General features: G+C 48.6%; 1 protein-coding gene across 2 annotated transcripts in view; it reads right to left on the reverse strand.

Annotated features, from left to right (window-relative positions):
• Nucleotides 1–20,132, reverse strand: part of ZBTB17 (zinc finger and BTB domain containing 17) — a 330,328-nt gene that overhangs the window by 260,412 nt on the left and 49,784 nt on the right. For both annotated transcript variants that reach the window (XM_086921685.1, XM_086921684.1), the window contains exons 2-3: nt 8,304–8,510; nt 7,862–8,053 (exon numbers count right to left, since the gene is read on the reverse strand). In XM_086921685.1, coding sequence (XP_086777811.1) covers nt 7,862–8,053; nt 8,304–8,508 — 397 coding nt within the window. In that variant the 5' untranslated portion in view covers nt 8,509–8,510. The remainder of the gene's footprint in view (nt 1–7,861; nt 8,054–8,303; nt 8,511–20,132) is intronic.

The raw sequence follows: 20,132 nt of genomic DNA on the forward strand, positions 1-20,132 counted from the left end.
GGGCTGCCAACTTTAGAACTGGCAAAGTAGGTTCCAGTCCTGGTGTCGGTTAAACATGCTGTGATTCTAGGGAACTCACCATCTCCCTGTGCCTAAAAAAGGTAAAAATAATAACTAAACAAAACAAGCATTTACTATGCAATAGGTCTCGCAGCATTAAAGTTTGAGTTACTGGCATTGTAAATGACAAAGCTTTGCATTAATTATTTTTTTTTATTTGCAATTGGTATATAAACATTGTTTGTGAATGGTTAGCTGTTGCTTATGCTAAGCAAAGTTGGAAGTAATATAGAGTGCTAGTCTTGCTTGTTATAAGCATGCGGATTTAAAGCGCTCTGATACCTGCGGGTAAAGTCTGCGCTATATAAAAGTGAAAACAAATAAATTTAAAAAAGCCTACCTGTACCCCGTCCGTTCTTATTCTGAGATGCCACATATCTTTGGGTCCCTGTACTTATTAACTGCACCCGGTTGTGGGAAACCTCCATGGCAGGAACAACGTGTTGCGGGGCAGACACAGGCAATGTAGCCACTGTCCTGAGGCTGCACCGCGGGGTAACAGTGTAGGGGCAGGAAGGCAGGCAGTTGGTACTGCTGTGCCATAGAAGTGTAGTTCTCTGTGTATGCTGGGCATGGGGGTTGGTATTGGCTGACAAGAAGTGGTGAGGAGGTGCTGGTTCGGTGTGCCCGCTTCCTGATCTTGGGCAGGCGACAGGTAAAAACAAGCAAGGACAGTGCAGTTGTTTTGCTGAGTGATGATGTGGTTGGGCTTAGTGATGTGGGGGTGTATTAGAGCAATGTGGTGGTGTATTAGAGCAATGTGGTGGTGTATTAGAGCAATGTGGGGGTGTATTAGAGCAATGTGGGGGTGTATTAGAGCAATGTGGGGGTGTATTAGAGCAATGTGGGGGTGTATTAGAGCGATGTGGGGGTGTATTAGAGCGATGTGGGGGTGTATTAGAGCGATGTGGGGGTGTATTAGAGCGATGTGGGGGTGTATTAGAGCGATGTGGTGGTGTATTAGAGCGATGTGGTGGTGTATTAGAGCGATGTGGTGGTGTATTAGAGCGATGTGGGGGTGTATTAGAGCAAAGTGGGGGTGTATTAGAGCAATGTGGGGGTGTATTAGAGCAATGTGGCGGTGTATTAGAGCAATGTGGGGGTGTATTAGAGCAATGTGGGGGTGTATTAGAGCGATGTGGTGGTGTATTAGAGCGATGTGGTGTTGTATTAGAGCGATGTGGTGGTGTATTAGAGCGATGTGGCGGTGTATTAGAGCGATGTGGCGGTGTATTAGAGCGATGTGGCGGTGTCCCAGAGTGATGTGGCGGTGTCCCAGAGTGATGTGGCGGTGTCCCAGAGTGATGTGGCGGTGTCCCAGAGTGATGTGGCGGTGTCCCAGAGTGATGTGGCGGTGTCCCAGAGTGATGTGGCGGTGTCCCCGAAGGATGTGGTGGCGGTGTCCCCGAAGGATGTGGTGGCGGTGTCCCCGAAGGATGTGGTGGCGGTGCCCCGAAGGATGTGGTGGCGGTGCCCCGAAGGATGTGGCGGTGCCCCGAAGGATGTGGCGGTGCCCCGAAGGATGTGGTGGTGCCCCCGAGTGATGTGGTGGTGCCCCCGAGTTATGAGGTGGTGCCACTGAGTGATGTGGTGGTGTCACTGAGTGATGTGGTGGTGTCACTGAGTGATGTGGTGGTGTCACTGAGTGATGTGGTGGTGTCACTGAGTGATGTGGTGGTGTCACTGAGTGATGTGGTGGTGTCACTGAGTGATGTGGTGGTGTCTGTGAGAAGTTGGCCTGGTATATGATGCTCACTAGTTCTAGTGATCACCTTGTACCATGCCAAGCAACCCTTATGATGATTGATTGTAAGTCAACCTTATAGACCAGCTATCCTAGAGGTAGCGTGGACAAAGCAGTCTTAGGCTAAACTCTGTAAAGGCATGAGAAGCAAGCTGTTTTACCATATACAATCCCCTTGAATACCAAATGAAAGGACACCACACAGATATATATTGAAAATATATATATATTTATTTACTGCAAGTATCCCCTATACTCTTTATGAGCACAGAAGCAAATGCGTTAAAACAAAACACAGTTTAAATATACATAAGTTGCACAATATGGATAGGCCCTGGTGGCCACTCAAACCATATACTAAAATAGTGGTATAAGTACCACTAATCGAAAAGGAAGTAGGCCTAGGGCCTTGGGAATCGCTGGAGCTGTTCGGGACTTGCAGTGACTAAGTCGGGAAAGGCCCGCGTGACTCGGGTGCAGCGCTTAAAGCACACGCATTCACCAATGCAATGTCAATGGTCGTAAAAGTTACAAAGTTACTGAAAAGGGAACCTTCCGGATGACCTAGAACCTAGCAACTTGAAACATAGACAATAGAGGTGTATTGCTACACAGGAGCGCCGGAGTGCCAGGGTTACCTCACCCACAGGAAGCGGGTGCATATGTCTCAAAGTGTGTCGGGTTTCGTCACGCTGGTCTATGGAGCCTGTAGATGAAGATGCTGCAGGCGGGTCGTCGAGGTGAGTTCCGGTGGATCCAAGGGTGGATCTGAAGAGGTGAAGACCTGAAAGCAGAGGGGACAATGTTCAAAGCCACTAGCCAGTGACTACCGTGGAACCAGGAGGGAACCAGGCGATGTCGGGTGTAAACAGGCGAAGAAGTGAAGATTCTCTGCAGCCACGTGGACACGAAGAGGTCGAGGACGTCCAGGCATTGATCATGAGCTGTCCCACGAAGGCTCTAGCTGATGGCGGTGTCGGCTTCTTGATCGGAGCAAACAGGCCTTGGCTAATGCAAGCCACGCAGGAAACGATGCAAGCTTCTCACTCGGACCAGCAAGGTCAGAGGGGCTGCTCCTTTTTACAGGAGCAAGGGCCAGTCTGGAGCAACCAGACCAGCGGTGTTGATTTCGGATTTCGTCGCCAAGATGGCCACTAGCTAACGGGCTAGTAACCGGGATAACGCGTCGAGTGGCAAAATGCAAAAGGGCCCCACGCAGATCGTGGAGATGCTGAGAGGCTGATCTTCGGTGCAGATGCTGCTCGATGGTGGGGCTTCTCAAACCCCAAAGCCCAGCGTCGAGGGTGCCTCGGGTGCTTCGCAGTCAGCTTCTCGCGGATCTTCCAAGATGGCAGGTCCCACGTCTCTCGGTGCCTCCACGGGTCTCTTCTTTTCAGGGACTGTGGATCGGGCTCTGAGATGTCTGGGAATCCAGGTCTTGTCGGGCTCTGGGCTCGGGCTCCAGCGGGAGGCGGCGGCAAAGCAGACGTCGAGTTGCTGGGTGGTGCCTGTGTTCACAGGGTGGCCACTCCTTGGCCACAAGGGAGATGCTCTTCAGTCTTCTGTGCAGCAGAATGTCTGAGTCCAGTTTTCTTCTTAGTTTCAAGTCGAGTTCAGGATGATCTGAAGTCTTGGGACACAGCTCCTACTCTTATCCCAAATCTAGGGGCCGGATCAACTGCTAGGTCCCTCCTCTGGGTGGGACCAGGAAGGGGGGTGGTTACACCCCCTTTCCTTTGTCCAGTTCCGCGCCAGGACTGGGTCTGGAAAGCCCCAGGACCGGTTTGGACTGGCTTATGCACAGGGACACCTTGTGTGCCCCAGGCATGTCTCATTCTATTCAGCCCTGTCCTACCCAATACACAAAATCCTGTCTGGGGTGGTGCTCGCACCTCCCAAGGCAGGAAACCCTTTATCCAAGCCTCCCTCGCTGGAAGGACTCCCAGCAGCAGGAGGTCAGACTTGTGTCTGTGGTGGCAGCATCCATTTTGTGATGCTGAGGCTCGAGTTTAACTTTAACCGGGGTTCAGGTTATGTACATGTCGTGTCCCTCTAGAAGGGTGAAATGCTACCCCCGTCGCCAGAATTGGCGAGGCGGTAGTATCCCAATTCGTATGGCACCTTACTCGACATGTTTTGATAAAGCCAAACCAAAGTTAGCAAGTAACCGCGAGGATTATAATGCACTTAAAGAGTATATGGTATGGCAATATCCCGGAACAGCTAAGGGAGTTGTTCCCGGCAGCTGCAGATGGGCTCAGCTCATGCCAGAGCACCATCTCACATGAAACCAAGCACTCTGCCTCCAGGATTGTCGAGGCCTTCCATAGGAGTAGCTTATAGGTTAACATGTGTCCAGATATGTTAGATATAGATATACTACATCTAAGTAAGAGGTGATTACACCAACTTAGCCCAGCTGATTGATCAGCCAGTTGTGTCAAATATGGAGGCCAGGCCAGGGATGGCATAATACATGCTGCAGCCCCTGGTAGGCCTTGGATACACCTATGCCCTGGGTACCTGGGGTACACTGTTACAGGGGCCTATAAGGTGAACCAGTTCCAATTTGTAATGCACCTAGAGTGCATTGGCATCAATTTAGAGAGAGAACAGCAGGCTGTGGGTCTGATTAGCAGGTCCATAGCCACATTAAGTCATAAACCAGTGAAGCAAAAAGCAAAAATTTGGGGTGAGCATAGGATAGCAGACCCCTGAGTGATGCAGTGGTGTTCCTGAGTGATGTGGTGTGTGAGGGTGTGAGAGTGAGTGAGGGTGAGAGGGGTGTGAGGTTGTAAGGGCGAGTGAGTGTGAGTGAGCGTGTGTGAGGGTGAGTTAGCGTGTGTGAGGGGGTGTGAGGGTGAGGGGGTGGGAGGGTGAGTGAGTGTGTGTGAGGGTGAGTGAGCGTGTGTGAGGGTGAGTGAGCGTGTGTGAGGGTGAGTGAGCGTGTGTGAGGGTGAGTGAGCGTGTGTGAGGGTGAGTGAGCGTGTGTGAGGGTGAGTGAGCGTGTGTGAGGGTGTGTGAGCGTGTGTGAGGGTGGGTGAGCGTGTGTGAGGGTGGGTGAGGGTGTGTGAGGGTGAGGGTGAGTGAGGGTGAGTGAGGGGGGGTGAGGGTGAGTGAGGGGGGGTGAGGGTGGGTGAGGGTAAGGAGGTGTGAGGGTCCGAAGTAAATGGTGGCAGGGCAGACATCGTAAGATAAAGAGAAGAGACTGCGTGGTGACTGCGTTGGTCAGTTTCAGAATCAGGAGGGGCAGAGCCAGCACAGTCTACGAGGGATCCCGGTAATTGGGTCAGGAGAAGATATGCGGCGTCGACAAAGTGCGAGTTGAGGTGGGAGGAGGGGGTGGGCTTGGGGGGGGGGGGGCTGCAGTATAGTGGGTATAGGAGAGAACGGGTGGGCGAAGGACACGGGGCAGCAGGTGGGGTGGCTGGGGTGCGGAAAAGGAAGCAGAATGAGAGGGGGGTAGTTGGACAATGCAAGTAAATGTTAAAAGTGGGTGGGATAGCAAGCATCGATGGCGGAAGGGAGAGGACAGTGGTTAGTCACTACTCCCCGCAATATCAGCCGACCATTGACAGTGCAGGGGGCAGCGGAGGATGGGGGGAGCGGCTGGGGTCCTTGGTTTGCTGGTTTTCAGGCTCGGGTGGGGGTCAGGCATGGGCTAGTGTGGGGTTGGTTTCTGTGCGGCCTAAGGGTCAAGGTGAGGAGGGAGGCATGCAGGCGAATGCAAGGCTCTTTGCGGTTGGAATGGCGGTGCTGTCTGAGGGGCTGGAGGTGTTGTGCCGCACGCAGGCAAGTACATAGTGGAGTTTGCTAGTGATTGTGACAAAGGTATAGGATACAGGGGAGGACGAGGCGGTGTCTTGCGGGACAGTGGCGTGCGTCAGAATTGGGATAGATGGGCACTCGGGAGGACTTGGGCGCAGGGATGGGCGTTTGGGAAAGTGTGGCAGGTTATAAATTGTGGGGGTTTGGGGGAGGCTTGTGGATGTGTGGTGGGGGTCGGGAGCACATGGGGGCTTGGCATGACAGTGGGGAGGGGTGTTCGGTGGGGGTTGCGGGCGGGAGCGTATGCGGAACTGCCGACTTGAGGGTGATGGTTGCCCTCAACAATAAGGGTATGAAAATATTTAAAGCGACACAGAGTACGAGGTCAGGGCGACCAGGAGTAGGGAGAGGTGTGCTCTCTCATGGGTTGGGTTGCGCCCGGGGCGGGGGCTCAAGGAAATAAGGAGGTGGATGGTGATGCAGGCCAGGTGGTGCAAGTTGGCAAGGCAGATTGGGCACGCTGGACACGGGGCAGTCAAGTTTGCTGGAGATGCGTGGAGAGGTGGGCATCCGTCGGCGGGGGCGGCTTTTGAATTTGTGGGGGCTCTGTTTTCGGAGGGAAGGCTCGGCAGGTGACAAAAAAGGTGGATGGGTGTAGGGCGGGCGCCGATGCAGCGGCAAAAGTGCGGTTTCAAGGGATCGAGAAGGTTATGGGCAGAGGGCAATTCCACTGCTTAAATAGGATCAACGTGTAAGTGCCGATTAAGATAGGGAAGGGGCAGGAACTCCGGGTAAAGAGGTCAATGCACGGGGTAATTCTAGGAGGTCGAGGGACCAAGAAAGGTAGCTTGCTCGGTCAGTTTGGTGGAGTGACTATGGGAGGCGCGAGAACGTCCCTCAGCGTGCGAAACTGAAAGCGCGGTGAGAGCGCACGAGACGACGTGAGCGCGCACATCGGCTGTCCCGGCGAAAGCTGAGGATCGCCGGAGAAGACACAGCGTTTACCTGCCCTGAGGCTCCGAGTCTGAATTGGAGGTTGAACTGTCCTTGAGCCTGGCCCGCTCCTAAGGCAGCACGGACAGCGTGACGGCGGCTGCCTGGGCTGAGAAGTACACAGAGCATCCTGTGAGCTCTGGGGACACGCTGCAGGGCATCACGCTGTAGCATGGTGGAACGACGGTAAGGAATGCGGGGAGAGAGTAGCAGTTGGCAGATGGCGCATGGCTGGCTGACACTGGAGGGGGTGCAAGGAGAGCTGGGGATTTAGGAGTTGTGTGTGTGTGCGTGTATGTGCGCTCGTGTGTGTGCGTGCGTCTCTCTGTGTGTGCTTTCAAGGGAGACAGGCGTGCTGCGCGTGACCATCTCTTGTCTCCTTGGAAGCAGAGTGGACAGCTATAGGTCTCGCGGAGAGAGCACGCTTTGCGCGCTTTTCGCCAGGGTGGGACCTAAAAAAGGGAGCCAGACCTCATGTAATGTAATCTGGTGCTCATGTAAAGCACTCTTATACACTGCGCTTATGCCAAGTTCACGCAATACGAGCGCAAACTAACAAAAAAAAACACAGGCCTTGGCACACTAAAGTTTACACTAAGGTTTTTATGGTGCTTGGGGTTGTGGGGCCAGTGCCCACTCAGCAGGAGTTTGAGGCAGAAGGTGTACCTACCATGACTGGAAAAGAGATGTGTCATCTCCTTGAAGCCTTTAAATCTGCTCCATGGGCTACTGTAGAAGATCAAATTGCTTTTGCATTAGTTTTATTTCTGAGGAAAGTAAAAAAGATCTTGGCCAGCATTTTCCATTAAAATGAACAAGGAAGTTTTACAATTCTGTTCAGCATTACATGAGTGAAAGTCATTTCAAAATTAAACCATGCTATTTAAAAAGATTTAAAATAATTGAATTAAATGTATTGTTCTGAGATACTTTAAGACATGTTTGCTTTTCTTCCAGTATCTTGAGTTGTTTTTAATCTTTTACATTTTTATAAATAAGCACCAATAACGCCAATAAGATAGATCTCACGTTTTTAAGAGCGATGCCTAATGGTTTTTTTCAATGCCTTTAGCAGATTGTCCCTAAGGAAATTTGAAAAATTTCATTAAAGAGGTGACAATATGTGCATAATTTGATGAAGCTGGCAAAAGCAAAATTCCTCAATTCTACACAACTACTTTTGAAGAAGGTGTCTGATAAATATATGAACACATCTGCTCGGGAAAACCGTGACTAAATGATCCAATGCTTATACTCATTTATTATGGGGGAGAAAGACAAATGGACAATATTTACCTTGAGCAATACTGTGAATCTCCATGCTCGTTGGACAAGTCCCCACAGGAACATCAAGGGACTTCAGCGTATTGCAGGCACTTATTATATCTTGCATCTGGAGGAAGCCGGCCACTGCAAGCACATCGTCCACATTGTCCTGGCTCAGATTAAGTTTTGCTGTGTACATGAATTCTAGGACAGTACCTAGCCCTGCAAAGAACCAAAAACTGCCTCATTTCCATTTGCAGAGTAGGCAGCGATAAACAAACAGAGAAGCAATGAAATGCACACAATAAAAAATGCACACGCTTGGAAGGAAAGAGTCGATGAGTTACCAGAAGTCTAATTTGAGCAAAAGATTAAGTTAAATTACAAAAGACTAGACCAGAGCAAGCATTAAACTAGCAAAAGAGCTATGGTGTGCAGAAGGAACACAAGGAACACAAGGAACAGCACAGACCTGCAGCATTGCTGATATCAAGGTGCACCACATCTTTCTGCTCCACGAAGAGCATCCTGAAGTACTCACTGCAAGCAGCAAGAACTGCCTTGTGAGCTTTGAAGTCAATGCCGTCCACAACAAAGGTGCAGTCACACAGTAGTCCGAGCTGCCGTTGCTGGTTGAGTTCTTCCAGGACGTGGCAGCTGTGCTGAGGGAAATCCATACCTGTAACAGAAAGAAAAAATGTGTCCAATAAGATAAGGCACAGTCTTTGTTTAATAGTATATTTCATACACACGACAAGCACCCCACCAAATAAAGAATGACAATGGCAGTTGTGCTGTACTGTCAGGGCAGTGGGGGACACAGTACAATTCTGGGGGGAGGGGTGGTCCAGAACTAGTTAGCACAGGTGCAACTCTTGATGCAAATGTGTAGGACAAGAAGAAAAACAGAATCACAGCATAGGGGTGGCAGGATAGACCTATAGCAATAGGGTGATGGACAGAGTTACAGTACATACGGTTAGTATTTTAGCAGTAGGAGGAGAGTGCAACCTACACAAGGTGCATGTGTTTCCTAGCATTTGACTACTACTAAGTCTTTGATTTAGACAAGACAACAGGTTAAATTTGGCCAGGACAATTAGTTTTTGGTGCTTGTGGGCCATCTTTATTACTTGTAAAGTGCAGTATCTACTGGGCTAACAATCATTAAAGGGGAATAAACCAGGCCTACTTCTCTGAAGCTTACTAGAAGAGCATGAGACAGGAATTTCTCTTTCTTAACATAAAGTTTAGAGAATCTCTTCACAAATTAAATAACACAATTGTTTAAAAGGGGAATATTGTAGGCCTTTTTTTAACAGCAGGCTAATCACCAATGGCATGTTGACATTTAAAGTATTAAACGTGTTTTTGTAAAAATTCAATTAGGACCTTTTCTAGTGTGTTAGTTGATCAGATTTGGTATTAATGCATCTAAGTTTTTCTTTATAAACCTTTATAAGCCCCAAACCCTGCCCCACTTCCCCCCACTGCCGGAATGTGCATACCAATAAGAGTGTGACGAGGACACTACATTTCGCTGTAACAAATATACACAGGGCAGAGTTCTGCACACTTGCATAGTACAGACTGCAACACACATTTCTAGTTATAAAGTGCACTGATACCCAAATAGCACTCTAATGTCAGGCAAACGCTCTTAAGAGACTTGCAGAAAGATAGTGTTCTGGGTGTGGAGCAAACATACGAAGAGATAGTGGTTCTACAAATGTGCTACTCTACATAAAATGCTCTACTATAGGAGCGGAGCATCACACAATTTATTAAATAAGGATTAGTTACTTACCTGTAATCCTAGTTCTCTTCCAGGGGTATCCTCATCAAAGTCATAAGCATTAGAATATTCCCGCCCATGCGCGGGACCCCGGAAACAATATATTATATGTGCCCCACATATATATAGACATATATATATAAATATATATATATATAAAAATAAGCAATTGCAGCCAAATAAAACAGTAGAGCTGGAATATGCTGTGAAGAATTTCCACCATACATGTGTATTTGCATTAGAAACATGAGAAACAACACCAATGCTTGTTTAGAAACTGTTTTAATGCTTAGAAAGCAGTAGAAATTCTTATAACACACTGTAAGCATATACAGCTCCCAGGCTGCATTGCAAATACCCAGTCTAAAAAGACTGAAAAGCTAACTTGTAGCTGCATGTACTAAAACTGACGCTGTGCCTTTAAGGCACCTCTGCCCCTAGCTTCCCATCATGCCTCAGGGGTTACAGTTAGGTCAGTTGTTCTTTTCGGAGACTGAAAACCAAACCATGGTAATAACAGGTTAAACACATCTCCAATTTAATAAACAAAAGTCCTTTGCCCGGGGAGGCGGTAGGGTTGATTATGACTTTGATGAGGATACCCCTGGAAGAGAACTAGGATTACAGGTAAGTAACTAATCCTTCTCTTCCAGGGGATCCTCATCAATAGTCATAAGCATTAGAATAGAGTAGCGAGCCTCACCTCATCCCTGCGGGCAAAGGAATCAACAGATAACATTCATAGTCGTAGGCCCAAAAATAGGCTATATTCTACCCAAACAGGTTTCTCAAGGAGGCTTGCCCTACTTGAGAATCCGCTCTGGAATCAGACTCTAGGCAATAATGCCTTGTAAAGGTATGGACTGATTTCCATGTAGCAGCCTTGCATATTTCTGACATAGGAATGTCATGCAAAAACGCTATTGTGGCTGCTTTCCCTCTAGTGGAATGAGCTTTGGGTGATTGTAACAAAGGTTTGCCAGCCAGCTGGTATGCTAGTTTGATACATGAGACAATCCATCTGGAGATGGACCGTTTGGCAGCTGCAAACCCGGTCCTCATTGAACCATAATTGACAAAGAGTTGGTCTGTCTTTCTGGTGTCCTTCGTTCTTTCTAGGTAAAACTTTAGCACCCGTTTAAGATCCAACGAGTGCAACGACCTCTCAGCTGGGGTCGATGGGTTAGGAAAGAACGAAGGAAGGGTAATCGTTTGATTTATATGAAAATCCGATACCACTTTTGGAAGGAAAGATGGGTGAGCCCTCATTACCACTCTGTTGTGGTGAAACACAGTGTAAGGTTCCTTGGTGCAGAGTGCTTGTATCTCGCTAACCCTGCGCGCAGAGGTTATTGCCACCAAGAAGGCCGCCTTCCAAGTGAGATGCTGCAAGGAGGCCTTGTGTATAGGCTCAAACGGTGTAGACATCAGCCTGGAGAGAACCAGGTTCAACTCCCAGGGAGGAGAAGGATTTCTCACAGGGGGATAGACCTTCTTTAATCCCTGAAGGAAATCCTTAACCACTGGGACCTGAAAAAACGATGTTTGTGTAGGTGATTTTCTGTACGCTACTATGGCGGATAGGTGAACCCTAATAGAAGCGTATTTCAACCCTGATGTAGCTAAGTAAAGGAGGTATGGAAGGATTACCTCTTCTTGTCCTTTGGTGGGATCGAAGCCATGGTCCTTACACCAAATGAAAAATCTTTTCCACTTGAACGCATAAGACGCCCTTGTGGAAGGTCTCTTTGCCTCTCTTAAAATATTCATACATTCTGGAGGCAGATTTAAGTGCCCATATTGCAAGACCTCAGGAGCCATGCAGTCAGGTTCAGCGACGGGAGGTTGGGATGCAGGATCCTCCCGTTCATTTTGCTCAACAGGTCTGGCCTGCACGGCAGGCGTCTGTGTGGACACAGCGACAGATGTAACAGGTCTGGATACCACCATTGTCGCGGCCAATCCGGAGCAATTAGGATCATGTCCATGCTCGATCTGATGAGCTTGGCCACCACCTTCGGAATCAGTGCCAGAGGAGGAAACGCATAGGCGAACATTCCTGTCCACTCCAGCAGGAGAGCGTTCCCTTGCGTCCCTGGCCGGTGGAACCTGGACGCGAAGGCGTGGCATTTGGCGTTTTCGTCGTCGGCAAATAAGTCTATGTCTGGACGACCCCAGCAACGGAAGAGTTCTTCGACTACTTCGTCGTTTAGCACCCAGTCTGGCTGATCTTCGAAGTGCCTGCTGAGTGCGTCCGCTTTTGTGTTTAGCTCGCCTGGAAGGTGTACTGCCACCACCGACAGTCCCCGAGCCAGAAGCCAGTGCCAGATTGTCTGGGCCTCCAGAGACAGAGGGTGAGATCGAGTTCCTCCCTGCTTGTTCAGATAGAACATAGTTGTAGTGTTGTCCGTCTGGACCAGGATTTTGTCCGTTGTTATTGCTGGAAGGAACGCTTTGAGCGCCAGATGAACTGCTCGAAGTTCCAGCATGTTGATGTGGTATGTCTGAAGGTTGGTCGACCAGCGACCCTGAATCTGAAGATGACCCATGTGAGCACCCCAGCCTTCTAGAGATGCGTCCGTTACCACAGACAGCGAAGGAAGAGGTTGCTGAAAAGGGACTCCCTGCAAGACATTCCGAGGGCGAGTCCACCACTGTATTGAGGTCAGTGCTGCTTGAGATAGGATGATTCGATCCTCCCAATCTCCAGTTGCTTGGTCCCACTGATCTTCCACAGACTCTTGTAGAGGTCGCATCCTCAACCTGGCGTTCGGTATTAGGAAGATGCAGGACGCCATGGAGCCCAGTAGAGACACTACTTCTCGCACCTTTGGACGAGGAAACTGAAGTAACTTTCTGCATTTCTGCCCCATGGAAGATAGTCTCTCCTGCGAAGGAAACGCTCTTCCTAAATTTGTGTCTAGAACTGCTCCCAGATAGTGGATAGTTTGCGTGGGATGCAGGACCAACTTTTCTGTGTTCACGTGGAGGCCGAGCCTGTGTAGTTGTTGAAGACACAGGTGACAGTCTTTGGTGGCCTGACGAGGGGATGGACTCTTCAGGAGCCAGTCGTCTAGATATGGGTACACAAAGAGACCTTTTTTGTGCAGACATGCCGCTACCACTGCCATGCACTTGGTGAATACCCTTGGTGCGGATTTTAGTCCGAAGGGAAGCACTTTGTACTGGTAATGCTTGTTCCCTACCAGAAATCTCAAGTACTTCCGATGACCTGGTGTTATAGGAATGTGGAAGTACGCGTCCTGTAAATCCACCGAACACATCCAATCTCCAATTTGTAGATGAGGACATATCTGATGAAGTGCCAGCATGCGAAACTTCTCTTTGACCACCACCTTGTTGAGGGTTCGAAGATCCAAAATCGGTCTGAACTTGTCCTCTTGGTCTCTTTTGGGGACTAGAAAATACCTTGAGTACACTCCTCTCCCCCTTTGGGATGGGGGTACCTCTTCGATTGAGTTTTTCTTTAAGAGGACGCTCACCTCCCTTTTGAGGAGTTTTAGATGGTACGAGCGAGTATTTTTTTGGAGGAATCGGTTGTGGTCTCTTCCGGAAACGTAGCGCATATCCATTGCGCAGTATATTCAGCACCCACTGATCTTTTGTGATGCTGACCCACTCTGCCAGGTGTTGCGAAGCACTTCCTCCCACTGGAGTGGGTAACGGCGCCAGAGGAAGCCACTGCTCAGGCCTTGCCTCCTCTAGGCGTGGTAGAGGACTGATGATGTCCGCCTCTGCCTCTGCCTGATTTTCCTCCTCTGTATTGCGCCTTCCCTTGTGGCTTGTTTTGAGACCATTGAGGGGTTTGAACCCTCTGTTGGCCTCCCCGGTTCTTGTTGGTCTTGAAGCTTTGCTTGAACGGCTCTTTCTTTCTCTCCAGACCAACCGCCTTCACTGTGTCCAATTCTGTTTTCATGCGGGTCATTTCCTGATCGGCATGCTCCCCGAAGAGTGAAGATCCTGAGAAGGGCAGATTGAGGATGCGCTGCTGGGCATCTGGTTTGAGACCAGTTAAACGCAGCCAAGAAGATCTCCTCGCACATACCCCATGTGAGTAGGCATGTCCTGCTAGAAGGGCGTTATCTGCAGATGAACTAATCATTTGGTTCGCCACCAAACAGCCCTCCGTCACTGTTTCCTCAAAGTCCTTCTGGTCCTCCTTGGGTAATTTCTCTTTGAATCGTTCCATGGAGTCCCATAGAGCTCTATCGTACCTTCCAAGAAGTGCTGATGCACTAGAGACTTTCAGGGATGAAGCTGCTGTGCTGCACACCCTGCGTCCCCAAGAATCTTGAGTCTTGCTGTCTTTGTCAGGAGGAACTGAAGAAGAAGGAGCGACTGTGTGATTCTTCTTAGCTGAGGCTACTATAACTGAGTCCGCCGCAGGCTCTCCCTTCACAAACATAGGATCCGAGTTGGCCGGCCTATATTTCTTTTGGATACGTGCCGGTACCGCCCTGATCGTTGCCGGCGTGAGGAAAACCTCTTTGATTGGGTCCATTATCCCTGGAACCAATGGGAGCAAAGGCCGTGTATATGATTTGTGACGAAGGGTCTCAAAAATCACAGTAGTGGACACCTCTGGAACAGCCATCTCTATATTAAGTTTGTGAGCACCCCTTTGTAAGACGTCCAGATACGTGTTGACGTCGTCAAGCGGGGAAGCTCTGGAGCGAGGGCTGTCTGCCAGCGTTGGAGAGTAATCCCCTTTAGAAGATCTAGATGAAGATGAAGAGGAGGATGATGGAGTTCTCCTCCTCCTGTGGTGAGTTTTCTCCTTCCTCACAGGTGATCTTCTAGGTCGTTCTTCCCTTCGTGGAGAACGTGATTCCCTCTGATGCTCCCTTCGTGGAGATCTCGATCTCTCAGTCCGTACCTCCCTTCTCGGTGTTCGAGATCTGGGTTGCTCCCTCCTTGGTGATCGGGAGACCCTGGGGGTATGCGACCTGTCCGCTCTTCTCTCTCGTGAGCGTGATCGGTGACTGGTAGAACTCTGTCTGTCTGCCTCTTCTGCAAGCTGCTGAAGAGGGGACCTGTGCTCTGGACTCAAGTACCTTCGTAGTCTCTCCGTCGCTCCAGAATCCTTCCATTTACTCAACGGACCATACCATCTTGGCGAGAGTCTTGCCTGTGTGATATACCGCCGTTGGGGTGTCTTTTGCACCGGACTCCTACTCCTAGAAGAGGACCTCGATGAACCAGAGGTACTTAAGGAGGAATGGTGAGAAGCAGATTGTGTCACTAGGACTGTCGAAGGCACTGAAGGAGATCTCCGTCTCACCGGTGTTGGAGGACGTCTCAAAAGTCTTTCCCTCGACGTTGAACGCCTCTGCGGCGTCGACGGAGTGATAACCTTCGACGTTGAATGCTTCGACGTTGACCTGTGGTCCCTCGACGTCGATCGGCGATGATGAGCCGACGACGGAGTCTTCTCCCTTGACGTCGAACGGCGTCGTCCTGCCTTCGACGGAGGTCTCGACGTCGACCGACCTTGGTCTGACGGAGATGTCAATCGACGTTGTCCGGTCGTCGACGATGCCCTCGACGTCGACCTGATATGTGGCGACGGCGGAGGATCGGACATCCTCGACGTCGAGCGCCGACGCGCCGACGATTATGATCCCTTCCTCGACGGCGAGCGTCCGAGGGGGCTCTTGCTCCTCGACGCCGAGCGCCTGCGTGGAGACGTCGGCGGAGGTGTCACACTCTTAGAAGCCTGTCGACGTTGAGACGACGGCGGGTGTGATCTGTGCCTCGACGCCGATCGTCGCCTGGTTGACGACGGCGGAGGTGACTTAAGTCTTGACGTCGATGTTCTCGTCGACGGTGATCTCGTGGCTTCTCTCAACGCCGATCGTCGCCTAGTTGACGACGGCGGAGCTTTCTTCGTCGTCGGTGAACTTCTTTTCGACGACGACTTCCTCATCGACGCCGGTCCCGACGTCGACGGAGTTTTTTCTCTCGAACTGTCCATCAGATGTTGTTTTTTCAGCGCCGAGCCCGGTGCGGAGGTTGATAGACGCTCTGACTTGCCTTTGGAGGGAGTTCTGGGTCTCTTTGAACTCTTCCTCTCTGTAGATCTTCCTCTCATGGATCTCTGGGCCAGACCATAGAGCCTGTTCCTCTCTCTGTCTTTAAGAGTCCTGTCAGACAGATTTTTACAATGTGAACAGTCTTTAGGATCATGATCCTCTGGCAAGCATAAAATACAGACCTCATGAGAGTCTGTTTTTGCCTTCTTGTGGCCACAAGAAGGGCAATCAAATAATGAGGGCATCCTGACAGGAAAACCTCACAAAAATCGACTGCTAAGCAGTTATTTACTTGACCCTGATGTTAAAAGTCAAAGTAAATCAAAAAAATTGTTCTTTAGAAGATTTTCTGACTGAAAAAGGCAGAAAAGTGTGGAGCTGTGAATCCAGGGTCCTTCCTGAAGGAGCCGGAAAGAACAACTGACCTAACTGTAACCCCTGAGGCATGATGGGAAGCTAGGGGCAGAGGTGCCTTAAAGGCACGGCGTCAGTTTTAGTACATGCAGCTACAAGTTAGCTTTTCAGTCTTTTTAGACTGGGTATTTGCAATGCAGCCTGGGAGCTGTATATGCTTACAGTGTGTTATAAGAATTTCTACTGCTTTCTAAGCATTAAAACAGTTTCTAAACAAGCATTGGTGTTGTTTCTCATGTTTCTAATGCAAATACACATGTATGGTGGAAATTCTTCACAGCATATTCCAGCTCTACTGTTTTATTTGGCTGCAATTGCTTATTTTTATATATATATATATATATATATATATATATATATATGTCTATATATATGTGGGGCACTGTAATGGCTGCCCTTTTCTGGCTCTTTTGAGAGGGAGAATGATGGAGAGTGACTCCAGCCTATCATCCCCATAGCATAGGGATTAGGACTATAGACAGGGCCCCTGTCTTACATATATTAGGGCATTTTCGTGTCACTTTCCTTAATGTAGGGCTTATGAATTTAAGTTAGGGGATAGATATATAAGTATTAGTTATGATTTGCCCATTTGCTAACATGCTAGGATATTTTCCATGGAGTTACGTATATTGTGGGCCCCGTAGGCCTTAAACGAGACAGACTCCATTTTGCTTTCTGCCCGGTAGCTCGAGAAGGCTTTCTAGGTGAAGTGTAATGTTTAGTTTTAAGCTGTTGTTCGCTTGGAGAGAACCGGCTCAAGCTGGCCCTTATCGAAGGAATGTATTTTTCTCCACTCCGAAGACACAACTTCAGGCCGGCCGGCTGGGAACGTGTCCTTGGTACGGGGAGGTACAAGAATTTGGTGGGCGGCAGGTTACTGGCCGTAGCTTTCCATGAAGGAACGGGCTTTGATATTAGCGAAGGTGTTAGTCAGTTTGTCAGTTAGTCCGTAGGCGGCATCTAGCCGTTAGCATCTCTGCCATTAATTATCTCATGGCGGACAGTCGCCATCTTTGAAGTCCGAGAAAGATTTAAGACCGAAACTCTCGGAGAAAGACTGAAGGAGAATTAGCGCGGAGCGCACTGATACAGAGAGAGAGAGACGGTAGCTAATAACCAGCAAGGTTCCGGTGCCCTGGAGGGAAGCAGACGAGGTTGAGCCTAGCGGTGCAGACGTGTACTTGTGACGGCTGGGGTGTGATTGCAAGGCGAGCCAGGACACAGAGACGAGAAGGGAACCTAGATGACTGCCGAGTCCAGACTTCATATTAACCAGGTGACCTCCGTCCTTTTCCCAAATAGTGTGCACTCTAATCTTTACCTTTTCTTTGCAGAAATTATGTTGCATAGTAATGTGATTTGTGTCTATTGTCAATAAATATCCTAATTCTTATAGAATTATCGTGTGCCTCGTGTTCCTGTTCAATCTCGGTAAATGCAACTTCTAGTCGAGAGTTGTTTATGTGAACGAATGTGAAATCCCGATCAGGTAAATGGTGATCGAACAAAGAGGGAGTGAGTGGACCTTTGATGCCAAGAATAGGAGGTACATTATATAATTTGGAAACCGTATCAAAAGTCATTATTATAGTTTTATCCTGAGTAGGCAACTGAGACATTATCCTGATGACTGTTCATAGGAATGTGGTCGTCGTTGATATGCGGCGTTAGTGAGAGCGTTGGGTGGGAGACCAGCGTAGATACCCACAAGATTGTGGCTTGAATAAGTGAGAGCGCTAGGAGGGAGACTGGCGTGTAGGTTTGCCGGATTGCGAACCGTTTGGAAAAGGGAGCATTGGGTTCTGCAGGCCCATGTGTAGACGCACCGGATTGTGTGTCATATCTGCCCTAGGGTAGAACGGTCTGGGTCAGGGTGGCCGCGAGACCAACGGATGTGAATAAGATATTGTAGAAAATCCATACATGTGTATTGTCATTCCCCATCCTTAGGTGCGATCTGTATATATATCTGTATCTAAGGAGGGAAGGTGAGTACGTTTTGGCTGGGTCATAGGGGCCCCTGGGGGCTGATCTCATCTAAGCGGAAAATCCAGCCATTACAGGCACATATAATATATTGTTTCCGGGGTCCCGCGCATGGGCGGGAATATTCTAATGCTTATGACTATTGATGAGGATCCCCTGGAAGAGAACTACGGCACACCACAGGAAGTAGGAACAAAGAGCATGGGTTGGAACACAAGTTGTTAATTTGTTTACTTAACAGATCAGATTGGTGAAGAACTCTATACCATATAGAGGGGTTTAAAAATTAATCAGTTTCTTAAAGGACAAAAAGATGAAAGCGGAGTATGAGGAGACCACCCTAGACGACGCTGAGCAGCAGAATTTGAACAATCTGCAAATTCACTATCAGAACTTAAAAATCCTAAAGAAAGTACAATACTATGATCAATACTATGATCAATTAAGTGGATATGCCAACCTTAATTTCGTCTCAGAGTTAAGATCTCTGCAACCCTTAAAATTTCTTCTCCTTCCCAAGATCTGCCACAGAATTCGTAATAATGGTACTGATGCCTCGGCCTCTAGTAAAGCCTACTCTTCCCACCTAGGCATGTAGCACAATTTTGTCAGCCTAGAAATTTATTTAAACATCCACTTTCTTCCAGAGTGTATAAAGTGGCTGTGTATATACTGCACCAAAGTAAGGTATAGTGTGCACAGAGTCCACAGAGGTTTGGCAGAGGTTAAAGTTAGAAATAACCTTACTCACTAAAGTGGTAGATTGGTCGAGCAGTAATGCAGTATCAGAGGACAGTGTAAAGCATTTGTTGTACACACTCAGTCAGCAAATGGTCTCACACACTCAAGAACTGAACTCTAGGGCAATTGTTTTGTATATAAAAATATATTGTTGTTTTATTTTAGACCCACACGTAGGTATAAAAAAAAAACTCTCTCAGAATGAGGTGCTACAGTTGAATACTTTCACTTAGCAATAGACTTTTTAATGCAATAGATACAGTTGTTGCAATATGCAACACAATCTTAACACAATAATAACAATGAGCTCAATGTCAATATAAGGTAAATGCAATATCAATTACTTTGCATAGGTTTTTCTTACTCGGGCTGGATCCTGGATTCAGCCCTGGAGCATCTCCTGTAAACAGTTGAAAGAAATCGTTTTTGTTACACAGGCGATTTTTAAGGAATATTTGTAGGTTTCAAAAATCAACAAGAATTTTTGGTAAAAACCAGGCAATGTTATCCTATGGAGGAAAATCAAGTTATCGGAAAATCGATTGTAATTATTTTTTAAGGTCAGTGCTGGGCACAAAGATCCAGCACTGGGATCTCTCCTGGTAACAGACTAGTAATTTCGTTTTCGTTGATCGGATGATTTTTAGTGAACATTTCAAAGTTTCAAAACTCGACACTTAGAAGAATTTCCAAGTAAAAACCAGTCAATGTTACCCTATGGAGAAAATGTAGGTTAAAGGTTTTCAGGTAAGTACTCGACTGACAGAGTTAAGGTTCTAGGGTTAGACTCCGGGGTCTCCCAGGATCAGGTAGGTACAGTAGTTACACCCTCAGCGGCACAGGGGCAACCGAGTGCAGAGAGAGTAGGTCCAATGTTAGACTATGGCAGGTAGGGGGCCTTTGGTTGGTGGCTGCTAGCAGGCAGACCACGCCGCTGTGGGAGCTGAGCTCCTGGTCACTTACACAGGGCAAGTGGGGAAGTAGAATAGAACAGATGCTGCACTTCCAGTAGCACTCGGGCGGCTGGGTGCAGGGTGCTTTTGGACCGTTGTGCGCCCAATGGATTTCAATGGGAAAGCTGCAAGACGAACAAAGGCTGCAAGCTCGGGGACAGAGATTCTTCAGGTGCGACCACCACTTCGAGAGGTAAGTTGGGAAGCTGTAAGTTAATTAGACACCCAGGAGTTGGGTACATATGGCCATGGGGCGCCGGTGTGTCTTTTGGTGTCGGGAAATCTTACCCTCAGCTGGTCGCGGTTGGACGGGTCCCTGCTTGTGAGGCTGCAGGCGTTGTCAGGAGCGTCGAGGA

Source organism: Lissotriton vulgaris, chromosome 5 (genome assembly GCF_964263255.1).
Source record: "Lissotriton vulgaris chromosome 5, aLisVul1.2, whole genome shotgun sequence".
In the NCBI taxonomy this organism is placed as follows: domain Eukaryota; kingdom Metazoa; phylum Chordata; class Amphibia; order Caudata; family Salamandridae; genus Lissotriton; species Lissotriton vulgaris.